The 18,030-nt window shown below is 35.7% G+C and overlaps 1 protein-coding gene across 3 annotated transcripts in view; it reads right to left on the bottom strand.

The window, feature by feature from the left end:
- COL6A3 (collagen type VI alpha 3 chain) overlaps positions 1–18,030 on the bottom strand; it is a 739,239-nt gene that overhangs the window by 247,346 nt on the left and 473,863 nt on the right. For all 3 annotated transcript variants that reach the window (XM_044060522.1, XM_044060523.1, XM_044060525.1), the window contains 4 exons: positions 17,408–17,479; positions 6,052–6,078; positions 2,337–2,381; positions 611–664 (listed from right to left, as the gene is read on the bottom strand). In XM_044060522.1, coding sequence (XP_043916457.1) covers positions 611–664; positions 2,337–2,381; positions 6,052–6,078; positions 17,408–17,479 — 198 coding nt within the window. The remainder of the gene's footprint in view (positions 1–610; positions 665–2,336; positions 2,382–6,051; positions 6,079–17,407; positions 17,480–18,030) is intronic.

Genomic DNA, 18,030 nt, shown 5'->3' with positions numbered 1-18,030 from the left:
TTTTTACAAACAGTGTTCTGAAAGGCACATATATAGCATTTACTAGCACAATTTCACCAAACTCTGCTCTGCATAAAGAAGATGAAATGTTTGCGTACACAGTGTTCTGGAAACATCTCACAGCCAAGAAAACCAAATTATTCTGAAACCATATTATCTAGTCATATATATTTATCTATATTTACCGCGGTGTGTGTGTGCATGTATTGGTGTGGAGATGGGGAACTGTCCTACTCATGTACAGGAGGCCAGAAATCTAGTAGCTAAGGTTATTTATGCAGTTAATTGTTTCATTGTTTCATAAATGTTCATTACTGTATTGTTCAGCACAGCAGAAGTAAATGCAGCAAGCTCTTTATATGCTGATGGTTTTAATAGCCACATTTTTACTCATACTGAATTTAATTTTGAAATACTTCTACAAAGATGATCACATTAAACAGTTCCTTTATAATTATGTATTAAAGTAATATAATGCTTTCATATTACTTTTGTTAGAACACAATAAATTATATTATATGACTTGAAATATGAGTAATACAGATGCCTTGCTTATATTATCTTGGTCTACAAATAACCATTAACTGTAATGTTAATAGCAAGTACATACCCTTCTTCCATGGTTTCCAGAGTCTCCAGGACCACCAGGTTGTCCTCTGTCTCCCTGTAAATAAATCACATTTCACATGCTTAAAGTTTTTTTTTACAAAAATGTATACCTAACAAACAAGTCATTCTAAGTTATATTCTGTAATGTAGTCACCAAGCATGCAGAACAAACTAAGAACTAAGCCAACGCGGGAATGGAGAAAGGAGATTCTGCCAATACTGATGACTGCAATTAGGGATACAGACAATAGACAAAAGAGACTGCAATTTACTGGAGAAAACAGGCAAAGGAAACAAGGTACTGGGAACAAATAACTAGAGAGGGAAAGACGTTAGAACGGGAAGATGCCAAGAATTTATATGGACTGCAGGTTAGAAATTGCCTTCCGTATCAAGGATTGATATCAGAGTACAAGCAAAGAGAAAGAAATAGGGGGATCCTAAACGAAAGTCCATCACTGGCAGAGTTTTTAGTAGAATCTAGAACATAAGCTGCCATTACAAAAGGAATAATGAGTAGAGTATATAAAACACTGCATGATTACTAAGAATCAATCAGAGGAGATTAGAAAGGATTGGGAAGAGACATCAGATAAGCAATTCACAAAGAAACAATGGGAGGATAAGTGCATGTCTCCCAAATATGCAACAAAATCTAGATTTAGGATTTTTGCTTGGAAATGTTTACATAGATATTTGTAAACTGTTGAGAGTAAGCAAATTGGTGTGATGAGGAACTTGATTTTTCTGAGCTATGATACAGAATTGGAATTGCCTAGACATCGTAAGGCATCACTGTGTCTAATTATGGTGACTGCTAAAAAAGCAGTTAGTAGAAAATGGAAATCAAAATCTACACCAACTGTACTAGAAGTAGTGAATATAGTAACAGATAAAACAACTGGAATTGAGATCTTTAGAAAACAGTAAGGGAAAAACATAGGAAAAATAGGAATTGTGGGAACAATACATACAGGGGAGGAATGAGATGTAAAAGGCAGCAGGAGTTAAATGACCTATGTAATGTTTGACTGAAAATGATTGGGTAGATTATAAGTGATGTATAATGTTTGCAACTGGGAGCATATCAATATGGTTTGTGATGTAAAATACTTTAAACTAGGATTGTGTTGGTGTGGTTTGTTTTTCATTTATATAATATAACGATTGCCTACGTCATAAGTGATGGTTTAATAAAGATATTTCTTGTTTAAAAAAAGGGCAGGAATTGAATAATTTATGTAGTGTAGCTTAATCCATATGATATATAGCAATATATGTGAAGTATAATGTTTATAAATGTGAACTTGTTAATACAGTTTAATTACTTTTATATAAATGTAAATTTGCCTATTTTACAAGTGATTATTCAATAACAGTGTTTAAAAAAGAAGGCATGATGAATAAGGATAGTCATTGAAATATAAATCCATGTAACTAAATAATGCATGTAAAAATCAAAGAGCAAAGTAGTACTCTGTATATATAAATTTACAAAATCATAGAGCCCAAAAGTAGAATAATAATAAACATATGCAAAAAGACAAAATATCTCACTACATGGTAACATCCATTTCCACTGTTAATATAAAGCACACAATCAGTGAAGGCATACAGAAAAAACAAAGGATAATATGGTTTTAAAGGAATGAACTAAAAAGGGGTGAAGCTATCAAGTGATGTTTTCATGATACATTTTCTGAGCCTCTTAAATGAAAAAGTCTTACCTCATCTCCATTAATTCCATCTAAGCCAATTTCACCACCATCGCCCTTAAGAATTAAAAAAAGTAAAATGTTTAACATTAGCAGCTATATCAATGCCTTTTCTGTCTATTGGAAAAATATGTCACCAATTGAATTATTCAGTTTAAGAAAGGAAGCTCAAAAATGTAATGCATACTGTATAGGCTAAATATCAAAATTGCAAATTTTGGCAAAGCTTCATTTACAGGACTTACCAAAATAGCTACGTAACAATCCTTCACTCTATTTATGATTACAGTTCTTATTTTAACACTGTCATAAACTTTATTGCATGCACTAACACAGTTTTGTCAATTTTTGGAGCTCATGTTTTTCTGATAATTTGTATCATCATTATTACTTTGGTAGGGTATTAATAACTTGATCTACATATTATATGTGAAAAAAATGATGGTATACCTAAACCCACATTTCATTGTAAGATTAGGTATTAATGCCACAATCTAGCTAGCAGACCCATACTGTTCAATTAAATGTGTTGCGAACTAACCCAGATGAGATCTATAAAGCTACTCCTAACAGTTGTCTAATTGCATGCTATCATATTTCACTGTACTTTCTTATATTTTTTCTAACACACATAATTAAACTATGCATCTCATTTTAATTGCTCCATCTCACTATAATCAATGTACATAGTACACATAATTTGTAATTTAAATATCAGGGCATTTTTTTCAAGCCCTGTATGGTACATGAGTAGAAAATGTAATTCTCAGAAAATTTGCCTTTTAGTATGCGTCAATTCATATTCTTGTCAAAACAGTAAAAACACTGTGACTTACTTTGGGCAACAAAATGTACATATCATTTATTGTTTGTACAACAGTTTCAGTGACTGTGGTAATTTTGCATTCTTACAAAGAGGTGGATTATTTACTATAAATGTTACTGGTATAACAATACTATTATTGCTAGTATTTCAAAATTTATTGTTAGCACTTTCGTTCATTCATAATCCACAATGAACTACATCATGAAGTTCATTGTGGATTGTGAATGAATGAAAGCACCAACAATAAAGTTTGGGATAGTTGGACCTCTCTCCTGGCATCATTTGTTTTAGTTGGTTGAACTTTGCTTTGGATTATTGCTAGTATTGTTATTTAGTATTCAAGATGCCATTCCCGTGTTAAGATAATATTCCTCCTTTGCAATAAGCCGTTTTCAGATATAACGGAATACAACAATGCTTTCAATTTGTTGGAGGTCAGTACTGGGAAATTTCATTTTTCTTAATGTACTATGACCTCAGAGCTGATTAAATACAAAATGCATTTCATTTAATGGCGGTCACTGCAGAGAAAATTCCCATTTTTCTTCACTGCATGGTGACTGGATAGATGACTAAATAAATAAAAGAGTTGAGGCAGTGAAGCCTTTTCCTTGAGGTGTACATTCATCTAAACACAGTTCTCATATCCTGCTCTGAATACAATTCAAAATACTGTCAGGAATGGTAGTCTAATATACATAATAATAATAAGAAGAAGAAGAATAAGAATAATAGTTAACCATATTTACAGAGCTACAATTAGACCGACTTTAATTGATATCTACTGAACCATGCACCTAACCTGACTTACATCTAATCCATAAACTCATTAATGATTTGTAGAATCCCATTAGACTGCTAGTTATTCTAGCATTGGGTACAACATACAGAATCAAGTGAATCACTCCAATTTAACATCTCTTTAATTTGTTAGGTAGCTATGTTCTTACTGATTATGGTATCCCAGTGGCCTCTATTTTTTAAGCAGCTTTGTGAGTTTAGAAGTACAATTTTATAATCACTGTGTTGTCAAGGTTGTATGAAAATACTCATTCACTACAAATGACCAAAGTGTCATTTTTGCATAACCTTAGTGTCTTTGCTGTTAGTAGTCTATCAGCCTCTTCCTTTTATGGTGGACATTTGTGGGCTTAATGCATAAATTACAAATCCAAGACATCCAAAATGGTACCCAGCACAAATTTACACTTTGGCTTTCCAAATGACTGTCTAAATATGCAGTTTGTTAGGCTACTAAGACTAACACCAAATAAAAGTATTGATTGTTAAAATCTTCTGCCATTCTTTTAACCATTCTCAGAACCATCTAGAACTAGTCTGTCTGCTGCTCATGTTTCATATCTTCCATACTCTAACATTCCTGTTTATTCTTATTATATTAATTGTATCTTAACTCTCACTTAGAAGCAAGTATCCACTCTTCTCTTACACGAGTCAAAGCTATTTTGTCCCAGTAGCAGCTTCAGGCTAATGAGAACTACATATTATATCTAAATAAAATGTAAGCATTATTTTAGGCACCCTGTTTCAGTGAAGCACAGAACTTGTGCAAAACAGAATCTGTAGTCATAACATCAGGATTCTTATTATTGGTTATGCTCACTTTCATTGTTGTTCCATTAAGTTGCAAAGCACCAACTTAAAAAAACACCAACCCTATAAGGTTATGAAATAACATGAAACATGAGTATAAACAGGAGAAAAAGCCTCACAAGCTCATGTTTACAACAGCAAGCTACATATTTTTGGTGTCAAAGAAACTTTGTTAAACCCATGTACTGCTGAAGGGAAAATTTCACTTGTTTATACATTTGAGATGTCAAGTTGCATGAGTAAGGGTTAGATATTGTTATTTTGTTAGTAATTACCTTATTTGTAAGATCTATGCATCTCAAATTACCTTGTCCAAAGAAGAGATGAGATACTGTAGGAGACTGTTTATTCAAAAATGTAAAGGCCTATTACTATAATGTACCCATGATACTGCAAGATGAGACTGATTGTCACATTCACTCTTAATTCTTACTATTTACTGATTTCAACATAAACTATTTCAATTCCTCCAATCATGAAACAGAACCACTGTGTAACCTAACCTATCACCGAGTTATCTTTACTCCTCTGTAGGAAAATCCTCAAACTGGGGATGCACCTTTGCTTCTTTACTTGTCAACTAAGAGCTGCAGTCATGTATAATATTCAGGTATTATGCCTGACATTATCATCGTGGTGGGCTTGCTTCCCATTGGTACCCACTGCAGCAATTTCACTCCCATTTCTTCCCTCTGGTGGCATTAATGTGATAGCACTCTTCAACACCTTCTCTCCATGCATGTACACCCTGGTTTTAACCACACACTCCCATTCCTCCCACACTAGCTCTTCAAACTCCCTTGCTGCTAACCAAACCCAGGCTGTCTGGTCCACAGTCATGGCTATAACCTACCCAGGGCAGAGGTGGTGTATACATATGGAAATCAATAACTGATAACTATTTCTGATATAAAGTTCTTAGTTATTTAGATACGCAGATTAACTAACCTCTCATTTTTCTTTATCAGACTAAGAAGACATTTAAAGTACTCATCACCTTATCTTAGCAATACCCCTAATACTCTTTGCCAGTTACTTCCAAACTGTTTGTATTAATCTATCTATAACAGCAATACACTAAGTCTCAATAATTGACCATCTTTTTATGCATAAGAACCTCATCAGTTGTACGAATACTTCTACCTACATGCAAGCATGTGTGCACACACACACACACACACACACACACACACACACACACACACACACACACACACACACGATATTGCACCTGCTAAAGAATAAATTTTAAAGATACATATATAAGACATTTAAAAGCATACATACCTTCTGTCCTGCATAACCACGAGATCCCTAGGAAAACAAAGAATTACAATTAATGTATGTAATGAGCAACATGAATGTAGAAGAAACATGTATCACAGAATATATTTTTTTTAACTGAAAAGGGCTAATTTACAGAAAAAAATATTACTGTTAAATAACTACTAATACATGAGACACAGCATTTTCTTTTCTTCCTGTTATGAGATCATCATTAAATGCAAGACAACCTGTCAGCTGATCACCATGATGCATTCTCATGTTCCGTCATGTTACAGTATTATGATATAGAAGAGAAAACTGACTCAAAAACTTGCAGATTATGTGGGAGTCTCTATCCTGTAAAATGAGCTTTATCAACTCAACTTCTAACAAGTAGTCCAAATGATGCCTAACGCTATATAAGCTAGCAGCCTGTCCAATACTTGCAAATAGCTGATTCCAGGAGAAAGCAACTCTTAATTATTATTTTTTAAAGATGCTTTAAATGTATAAATATAAATCAACAAATTCTTATTTCTTGTTCCCGATACGAGATGCCAGGAGCTCATATTTAAAATACATACACTAATGACAGGTCCCCTTTACAAGCCTGTAGCAAACAGGGTGCAATTTTAGGCTGGCAAGCTAATCTCTTAGTGCAAATGCTGAATACTTCTGATTTTTTTGGTAATCTGTTCTTGTAGTCTTTCTAAATTTTAGAAAGTTTGAGCATTATAAATACAAAGCATTGCACTGTATTCAAATGTTGATTGATAAGCATTTCATAGAATGTTACTATTAGATGAGGATGACTGGAAGAGATGGCATGTAAGGCATCCTTCTTAAAAATGTGTCTGCAGTGACACCAACATCTGTTACTCATCTCATGGATGGCCATATCTGACTGTCAACAGAATAGTGCAGTACCCATTGCTGCTGGAGACAGTGTATTACACAGCATTTCTTGATGTTCAAACAAATACAGTTTGCTGATACCCAGGTGGATAAAGATTCTAAAACGTCTTGCATTTATTTATTTATTTATTTATTATTTATTTTACATTTAACAGGAATAGTCCATCTGTATGTAAGCCCATTTTCAGCAGAGGGCCTGGGAGAAATGCTCTAGAGATACAATTTACACAGACATTAATATAAAAAGGAACAACTTCATTAATATGAAAAGAAAAATACAAATGTATAATTGGCATCTTAGGTATAACATCAAAATTATAGGAATAAGTAATAATATACAATGATATATAAATATCATAAAAATATTATTAAAATTGTATAAAAAGGGATGAGTTGTTTATTTTTTTCATGGAAGAGATTTGAAAGTATGTTAAGCTTTTTTACTCAGGTTAGTATAAAACAGAAACAGGAGAATGGGGTTAGAAGAAGGGAATACATCAAGTATGTAAGCAGAGGTTCACAGGATGGGGAATAAGACATACAGGGAAGAGGTTATCCTAGGTTAATACAGGAGCAGATCCAGTTGCTATACAGATAGCCTTTTAGGTGTTTCTTGAATAGAGTATCTGTGATGTTTAAAATATGTTGGGGAATAGTGTTCCAGATTTTAGAGATGTGCTGGGAATAAAGGGAATATCCAGCCTTGTTGTTGCTTTTTGAGACTTGCAGGAGTACTTTATGTATAAAATGGCATTGATAAGTATTTGTGTATGGTTGGAGTAGTTGTTGCAATGCTGGGATTCTGTCTGGCTAGTATACTAAATGAGGGGTAATAATGAGTTGGGTATAGATCAGATGTTGGGAGAGTTCTAACCAATTTAATTGTCATAAGGAAGAGCAATGGTGTGGAGAATTAGTGACAAACCTGGCTATTTTGTTATAGCATGATTCAAGTCTAGAAAGTTCAGTTTTGTTAAGTGTGGTAAAGACAGAAAAGGCATAGAATAGAGTAGCTAGGAGGTGACTTCTGGAGATGTCCAATCTGGCTTGGTTTGTAAGAAATGGATTAATGCGATAGAGAAAGCCAAGTTTAATATGCATTTTTTAATGGACTGAGATAGGTGAATATCGAATTTAGGTTTGTTATCAATGGTAACACCTTGTAGCTTAGTTGGTGAGGTGGAGATTATGAGTGTATTATTAGAGGAATATACGTGGAAAGAGGTTAGAGGTATGGATGATTTGGTGGGAAGAAAAAGCATGAGCTTGATCTTGTTTGTATTTAAGATAAGGTTAGATTTGTTAAGGCGAGATTCTATTTGTAGAAAAGGATTGTTGTATGATTTTCTCTAGCTGTGTGAGGGAAGATACATTACATATGAGGGTAGAATCATCTGCATATTGAATATCTGAGGCTAGAGGAGCGGAATTATGCAATTGATTAGTGAATATGTTGAAAAGGAGAGGATCTAATATGGAAACTTGTGAGACTCCTACATTAAAATAAAATAAAACAAAATAAATTTAAAGTTGTTTCTATATATATATATATATATATATATATATATATATATATATATATATATGAATTATAATTGCTTTTTATGTATTTGTACAGATGAATCATCTATTTATGCTTAAAATATAGATGTGATTGATTTTTATTTCATTCTGATGCATATACACTGTTCTTCTTCCCGTTTAAAGTGTTTTGAATTTGCACTATGTGGTTGCACTTTAAGGAAATTAGATAATTGTGATTACAAAATATGTTATTGATTAATTAATCAATTAATTAATTAATTAATTAATTAATTAATTAATTTAATGCATTTGCATTAATTAATTAATTAATTAATTAATTAATTTAATGCATTTGCTTGTAATGTTTGGTATATAAGGAGGTGAATTTTTGTAGTAAATTGTTCCATTGAAGGTGAAAGGCTGAGGTAACAGAACGTGAAATAAAAGTTTACAGCATTTCCTTGCATTGTTCTCTCCATGGTGGTGTGCTTTTGATGTTTTTCGAGAGGTGAAGTTTTTGTTGCTTGTGATTGTATTTCTTGTGAGACTCCTACATTAACAGGGAGAAAAGATGATAGCTCCTGTTTCAGCTAACACCTTGTTGTAGTTTAGTTAGGTAACTGTGAAACCAAGATATGGTAGAGTGGCCAATATTTAAAGTGGCTAGCTCAGATAGTTGCTTATGGTATGAAACTGTGTCAAAGGCTTTAGGGAGATCAAGAAAGATAGCAGAGACAAGTTTGTTTTGGTTTCTGTATTGATTTATGGTGTTTGTAAAACTTAGTAGGGCAGTTGTGGTACTATGGTGGGGACGAAAACCATGTTGCATATGAGATATGAGGTTGTTGGATAGAAGGTGATTTAGAATTGGGTATGACTGCATTTTTCAAGTATTTGGAGAGGTGTGAAAGGATGGCAATTGGTCTGTAGTTTGTGAGTTACGCGGAGTTTCCACCTTTACGCAGTGGAGTGATGTAGGAGATTTTCCAGAGAAGTGGGACATAGCTTTCAGTGATAGAGCAATTGATATAAATTGATACAGGGTATGTGATAACTTCTGCAGCAATTTTAAGGAATTCTGATGGTAAATTGCAGCAAGGCTTGAGTTTTTTAAGAAGTCTGTATATGGTATAAGTTGGAACAGGTTGTAAGGAGAAAGTATTTGCGAGATAATTATTGATGGATAGGACCTTGGGTGACGTATTTTGGTTATATTTGATAAGAGAGTGTATAGAGTTTATGAAGAAGAAACTGAACTGTGTTGCTATATTATCCACTGAGGGGATGTATTGGGTATAGGTATCGTAGTGTTGCCAGGCTGAAGAAATTTGTTAATGGTGAACCAGAATTTTTTAGGGTTGTTTTGATGCTTTTGCTGGGCATTGACATAGTATGCTTTTTATCTGCTTTAATTTGGGATTTTGCTTTATTTTTGAGCTGTTTGTAGAGCCTTAAGTTATCTTGTTTTTTTTTTTTTTTTAGTTAACCATTGTACCCATGCCTTGTCCCTTTGTTTCAGAAGATTGCTGGTGTTATTTGATAGCCATGGTGAATGGTGCATTTTTATTCTACCAGTTCTACAAGGGGCTAAGCTGTTTAAGATATCCAGGAAGGTAGTATTAAACTGTTGTACAGCAGCATCTAGTGTTAATATCTTTAGGGGATACCGATTTATTTGTTGGAGTAGGGAGTGAAATGCTTGAGTACTGAATTTTGTTTTATTACGGATTGGTTGCTAGACTAATATTTATATAATTTATGTAGTTATTTATGTATGTATGTATGTATTTATTTGACTGTGCATGTATGTGCATGTTTGTGTCTGTGTGGTTACCTAGGTCGGTCAGTTAAGTCTTGTCAAGTCATATCAGCTGGCATTTAAAATGAGTGACAAAGCTGGATAAAGGGGTCACAATTCTATCTCAAATGGATTCATGCTTTGATTTGATTTGTTTTGTTTTGATTTATGGTATCAAATTAATCTTTTCTCTGACACTTACAAATGTCAGGCCCAAACACATTAACAGAATTAGTTCATGACCTACAAAAATACAAAGATAATTGTTTATAAATTAACTAAGTATTTGACAGTTCATTAACATGTTTAGACAGTAAGACCAGGTGTATAGGAGGCGGGTTCAAATTGTTCTATCATGGTGTGGATGGCAGGAGAAATGGGGTGGGGGTTATCCTAAAGGAACAGTATGCCAAGAGTGTTTTTGAGGTGAAGAGAGTGTCTGATAGAGTGATGTTTATGAAGCCTGAAATTGATGGTGTAATGTTGAATGGTGTTAGTGCATATGCTCCACAAGTTGGGTGTGCGATGGATGAGAAAGAAAAATTTTGGAGTGAGTTGGATGAAGTGGTGGTGAGTGCACCCAAGGGTGAGAGATTAGTGATTGGAGCGGACCTCAATGGGCATGTTGGTGAAGTGAACAGAGGGGATGAGGAAGTGACGGGTAGGTATGGTGTTAAGGAGAGGAATGCAGAAGGTCAGATGATTGGGGATTTTGCAAAAAGGATGGACATGGCTGTGGTGAATACGTATTTTAAGAAGGGGGAGGAGCATAGGGTGACATACAAGAGTGGAGGAAGATGCACACAGGTGGATTAATCCTATGTAGGAGGGCCAGTCTGAAGGAGATTGGAGACTGTAAAGTGGTGACAGGGGAAAGTATAGTTAAGCAGCATAGAATGGTGGTCTGTTGGATGACGTTGGTGATCAAGAAGAGGAGGAGGAGTGTGAAAGCAGTGCCAAGGATTAAATGGTGAAAGTTAAAAAAAGGGTGATTGTGAGGTGGAGTTCAGGAAAGAGTTAAGACAGGCACTGGGAGGCAGTGAAGAGTTTCCGAATAGCTGGGTAACTACAGCAGAACTAGAAAGGGAGACTGCTAGAAAGGTGCTTGGAGTGACATCTGGACAGAGGAAGGAGGACAAGGAGACCTGGTGGTGGAATGAGGAAGTACAGGAGAATATACTAAGGAAGAGACTGGTGAAGAAGAAGTGGGATTGTCAAAGAGACGAAGAAAGTAGACATGAGTATAAGGAGATGAGACGCATGGCAAAGAGAGAGGTGGCAAAGGCTAAGGATAAGGCATATGGAGAGTTGTATGAGAGACTGGACACTAAAGAGGGAGAAAAGGACCTGTACCAATTGGCTAGACAGAGGGACAGAGCTGGGAAAGATGTGCAGCAGGTAAGGGTGATGAAGGATAATGAGGGAAACCTATTCACAAGTGAGGAGAGTGTGTTGAGGAGATGGAAAGAGTACTTTGAAGGGTTGATGAATGAAGAGAATGAGACAGAGAGAAGGTTGGATGATGTGGGGATAGTGAATCAGGAACTGAAACAGATTAGCAAGGAAGAAGTAAGGACAGCTATGAAGAGGATGAAGAATGGAAAGACTGTTGGCCCAGATGACGTACCAGTGAAAGTATGGAGGTGCTTAGGTGAAATGGCAGTGGAATTTTTAACCAGATTGTTTAATAAAATTTTGGAAAGTCAGAGGATGCCTGATGAGTGGAGAGAAACTGTTTTGGTACCTATCTTTAAGAATAAGGGTGATGTGCAGAGCTACAGTAACTACATAGGGATAATATTGATCAGTCACAGCTTGAATTATGGGAAAGAGTAGTGGAAGCTAGGTTAAGAAGGGAGGTGATGATTAGTGATCAGCAGTATGGTTTCATGCCAGGAAAGAGCACTAATGATGCAATATTTGCTCTGAGAGTGTTGTTGTAGAAATACAGAGAAGGTCAGAAGGAGTTGCATTGTGTCTTTGTGAACTTAGAGAAAGCATATGACAGGGTGCCTAGAAAAGAGTTGTGGTATTGTATGAGGAAGTCGAGAGTGGCAGAGAAGTATGTAAGAGTGTTACAGATATGTACACGGGTAGTGTGACATTGGTGAGGACTGCGGTTGGAGTGACAAATACGTTTAAGGTGGAGGTGGGATTACATCAAGGATCAGCTCTGAGCCCTTTCTTATTTGCAGTGGTGATGGACAGGTTGACAGATGAGATCAGACAGGAGGCCCCATGTACTATGATGTTTGCAGATCACATTGTGATATGTAGTGAGAGTAGGGACCAGGTTGAAGAGATCCTGAAGAGGTGGAGATATGCTTTAGAGAGGAGAGGAATGAAGGTCAGCAGGGCTAAAACAGAATATATGTGTGTAAATGTGAGGGCGAGTAGAGGAATGGTGAGGATGCAGGGAGTTGCGATGGTAAATGTGGATGAGTTTAAGTACTTGGGATTAACAGTTCAAAGTAATGGTGAGTGTGGAAGAGAGGTGAAGAAGAGAGTATAGGCAGGGTGGAATGGATGGAGAAGAGTGTCAAGAGTGATTTGTGACAGACACGTACCAGTTAGAGTGAAATAGAAGGTCTACAAGAGGATAGTGAGACCAGCTATGGTCTATGGGTTGGTGACGGTGGCATTGCCGAAAAGGCAGGAGTCAGACCTGGATGTGGCAGAGTTAAATATGTTAAGATTTGCACTGAGTGTGACTAGGATGGACAGAATTAGGAATCAGTATATTAGAGGGTCAGCTCAGGTTGGACAGTTTGGAGACAAAGCAAGAGAGCCGAGATTGCTTTGGTTTGGACATGTGCTGAGGAGGGATGCTGGGTATATTGGGAAAAGTATGCTAAGGATGGAGCTGCCAGGTAAGAGGAAAAGAGGAAGGCCTAAGATAAGGTTTATGGATGTGGTGAGAGAGGACATGCAGGTGGTTGGTGTGAAAGAGCATGATGCAGAGGACAGGAAGAAATGGAAACAGATGATCTGCTGTGGCGACCCCTAATGGGAACAGCCGAAAGAAGATGATGAGACAGCATACAGCCTAAGAGACTTTTGAAATCTACAATGCATGATAACAATGCATATGGTTACCCTAGGCTTCTAAGTAGAAATAAGCAATCTAAATTTGTCAGATTTATGGTCTATCACTGTGTTTCGGTTATTATTTCTAATAAATGCCAACAAATTAGTGCTCAGGGATGACAACTCTATGCAAATCGAAAGATACCACCAAAGCACTGCAGAGTAATGTCAGGAATACACAAAAGTTATGTATGACTAAAGACGAATGGTAGCCAGTGAGGTGGCTATCCAAGAGCCATGAGCAGTGGCAGCTCTTCCATGGGTGCTCTTGTGATGTCCAATCTGGAATGGTGGTATTTATAATTTATCAAGGGAACAATGGACTTGTGGCTGACTGCTCTGTGCTATTATGTTGCAGTATCAGTAATACAATATAAAAGTAATCGCAAGTGCTTGCATGCTTGGTTCTTTAAAACAATAAGAACTAACAAAAAAAGTTTTAAAAAAATTTTACAGGTACAAGAATATTTTTGTTTTAATTTGGGCACAATTACAAACAATAAACATACATAATAAATAAAATAATATCATTAAAGACAGTATGCATATTACATGCATGAGTATGTTTCCACGGTCTCTCCCTTTTCATTTCTCCAAATCTTTTGGGTTTCTAATACCATGACAGGAATGGATCCCATTCCTAAGTCAAAATACAATTAAAGTTCATGAAATTAGTATTGTTTCACTCTTTGATATCAGCCAAAAGTGCTCTTTGGAGCACCCGCAATGGGCCCAGTAATGACTCCTTGTGCAGTTCATAAGGGGTCACATGTACTGATAACATATCTAAATAAGATTGTAGATTCTTTTTTATAAGACCCGTTTCTCCTACTACTATTGGAACTGTCTGGTTATCTTTCTTTCACATTGCTCTTATTCCCTGTCTGCAGATCCTGATATTTTATGACTTTGTGTCTCTCTGTATGCAAAGACACTGTAGTCATTTTGTGTGGCAATTTCAATGATCCATGCTACTTTTGTCCTCTTTTCATGGACCACTATATCTGGTTTTCTAGCATCTATCTTTTGAACTGTTGGTAATGGGTTATCCCATGTGATGTAAACTTCATCATTTACTATGATGCATTGTGGCTCATGTTTCCAGTGTTTTTCAGCTACTTCAGTACCATAATGTTTGCACAATCCCCAGTGCAACAGTCTTGCCAGATTATTATGCCTTTCAGTATACAGTCCTTTTGCCATTAGTGTGTCACAACCAGCAACGAGGTGTGCAACTGTTTCCAATTCAGTTATACAAAACCTACATTTGTCTGTTTCTCCCACATGTTCAATGGACTTTGTAAACCAGTGTGTACGTTGCCCACTATCTTGGGCCGCCAATATTAACCTTTCATCTCTTAGTTTGATTCGCCTCTCCTTAACTATTCCTGCATTCATTCCAGATCAACATGAGATTCTTCTAGAAACTTTCTATACTTGCAACTATATTTATGCATTTTCCACATTTCTTGCCATCTCATCTGGTCCTTCACCTTATATTCTTTCTTTTATTTTTTGGCACATTCAGTTGCTGCCTGATTTTTATCTACTTCTCGTTTGATCTCCATTCCTGCTTGAAACCGATATTCTTCTGCTAGATTAAGCAGAGAAGTCATCTTAGATTTATTTTCCTTTTTGTAGTTTATTGGAAGTGAACATCTTTTATAAATGCCATTTATAAATGTAATTAATAATTGCTGGTCATAATTGCTTCTTTAAAAGAAGTATATTTAATGTTAAGGTTTTATATGTTTGATTAATTGTGTTTTTGATAGGTTAATTAAGTCACAAGTTTTAGGATGAATTAGTTTATTTAAGTGTTGCAGGTTGTCATAGATTTTGTATCTTGTCTGATGAAGGCTGTATATCACTGCAGCCGAAAGCGCTTACAACAATAAACAGTCCGTGCCGTTTTACCAGTTGGTTTCCGCCTGGTAAATTGTGTTTTTTTTAGATTTATTCTCCTCATGTTTCCAAAATTTCACTATGTTTGGGTCTTGTGAGGTCAGCAGACAGTGTGGAGTCCCACAATTGCAGATCTATACACGTAATCAATTTCAAGGAGGCCCATTCCTCCAGACCAATTCCTCCTTTGGAATGGGGAATACATAATCTTGGTATGCACTGATTTATATTAAATCATTTGGTGAGCATGAAGCATCCTTCTTGTTTTCCTGTCTAATTTATCCACCATGTTTTGGGGCCAGTCAATCACTCCAAAAGTGATAGTTAGGACAGGAAGAACAAATTGGTTTATAGCCTGGATTTTGTTCTTAGATGTCAGTGCTGTTTTCAGGATTAATTTAAGTCTTCTAATGTATTCCTTACTAAGTTTTATTTGCATTTGCTCATGTTTTACTGTTGATCCTTCATCAATTACTAAATATTTATTTATTTTGCTTAAGTTCTTTTATATCGTATTCTTGTTCCAAACTGATGTTTCCCTGGTGCTGCAGTTTTCCTGCTTTATATGTTGCTTTTGCACATTTATAAAGACCAAATGACATTTTTATATCAAGTGAAAAAGTTTTGACAACTTGCAGTTGTACTTTCCGTTCCTCATCTGATAAGCTACACAGTTTTAAATCACTGACAAAGAGAAGATGAGAAGTTTTTACACTGTTGTTTTCTAGGAGGCAACTTATAGCCAGGACCTAAGCTGTTAAGTAGACAGCTTAATGGTTTAAGGGCAAGGCAGAATAGCAGCTGTGAGAGACAGTCACCCTGGAATATCCCCCTTTGAATTTTTATCCCTGGGATAATAACTTGTCCTTTATCATGGCTTAACTGCAAAGTGGTCTGCTACTGGTTCATGGTCACTGTAATGTAGTTGATTAGTGTAGGGTGTATCTTTACATTTTTAAACACTCTTTTATCCATGAATGTGGGATACCATCAAATGTTATTTTTTTGTAGTCAATCCATGCCATACTTCGATTCTTCCCCTTTTTATATCTCACCACTATGACTTTATTTAACAACAAATGACTCTTTGTTCCATATGACTTTCTTTTATTGCCCTTTTGTTCTACTGCCATAATTGAGTTTTCTTCTAAATGAATATAAACCCCGTCAGCATCAATTCCAGTGTATAGTTTATACGTCATCGGAAGAAAAGTTATTGGTCTATAATTTTTAGGGTAGCTTGCAGGTTCACTCTCAAGTAGGAGCATCGTTTTTCCTGTTGTTAGCCAGGTTGGTGTATGTTCTGGGTGGGCATACAAATAGTTCTTACTCATGGCTAAATCTTCGTGCAAAGATGTTAATACTTTTAACCAAAAGTTAGGTATTGCATCTGGGCCTGTGGTTTTCCAATAAGAGGCTTTTTTTAACTTTGTTTCAATTCATCCCATTTCATTTCCTGTACTTTTAAACTTCTTATTCTTTCTTTTACTTCTTCTATCCATTTATCATCTTTGTTATGTTCCACAGGATCTTCATAGATGCTTCTCCAAAATGTATCTATTTCTTCTTTTTTTGGCGGTCTTTCCATGTTCCTGTGTAACAGTTTGCATGTGTGTGTGTGTGTGTGTGTGTGTGTGTGTGTGTGTGTGTGAGTGTTTGATCTGTATGTTTCTGTATGTACATTCCTGCTTACACATCTAAACATTGTTTCTTTTTTTCTGGAGCTGCTGTATTCCATTTATTTTTTACTCAAATGTCAAATTTTATTTTTTATTAACTATGTTATTCTTATTTTTGTGCTTGTTGTTGCAGTATAGTATGCTTATACATCAACTATTTGAAGAAAAAAATATTTAGCCACCTTATAAACTGACATTATCAAACAAATTTTACATTACAAGAAACACTATTGGAGGAAAACAAACATACTTTTTTCTCTGTAGGGTACAGTGCTCCTCATGTACAGGTAAGTTACAATACCATGTATTAGGCTAAACGTGCTGTGTTAGATAGCACCATCATTTCAGGAGTACTCATTTACCATCACTAGGTATATCACCACTGGACAAATTAAGTTTTCACAACTAACCAGTAGTCATTTATTATTACTCTCAGTTTTGCTGTTATAACTAAAACTGATAGTGTTACCTTATGTCCTCTTTGGCCAGGGCAACCTCGGAATCCCTGTGTACCATTCACTCCATGAGGTCCTCGCTCACCCTATAAAATTCAAGGGAAAAAGCATAATAAGAAAACAGTAGGCAATGCCATGCCATCATATTACCAACCAGGTTCAGCTGCTATAAATATATGTATGCTCTGAACTCTAGAAATTTGTGTGACAGACCTGTGAGTCCTCAGTGCAAATTTATCAAGCGGTGTGCAGGAGAAAAAAAGTATCTTTCATGGAAAGAGCACAAAACAGAGTAGCATATATTGGTATCTGTTCTTTCCACATTTGAACAAAGTCACCTCTCTGGCCTCATGATACCTAGCTACAGAATTAGTACAATGTGGAATTATTAAAATAAATCATGCAACAAAGCATATCTATCATTTGATCTTTGTTTAACTTAGCACATTTTGACATGGTAGGCACTCAAGAAACATCAGGAAGACATGACATTTTCTTTGGTCACCAATCAGCTAAATACTACCCTAATACCTTAATATTAGTAAAAAAAGATGAATTCTTCATATAAGTAGCTGCATCAGAAAATAAAGCTTATGTTCAGCTGCCCACTCTCAGATACCACCACCTCTGCTGTACT

This window comes from Protopterus annectens, chromosome 2.part0 (assembly GCF_019279795.1).
Source record: "Protopterus annectens isolate FY-2018-M chromosome 2.part0, PAN1.0, whole genome shotgun sequence".
NCBI classification, from domain to species: domain Eukaryota; kingdom Metazoa; phylum Chordata; order Ceratodontiformes; family Protopteridae; genus Protopterus; species Protopterus annectens.
This window is presented reverse-complemented; position numbering and strand designations above follow the sequence as displayed.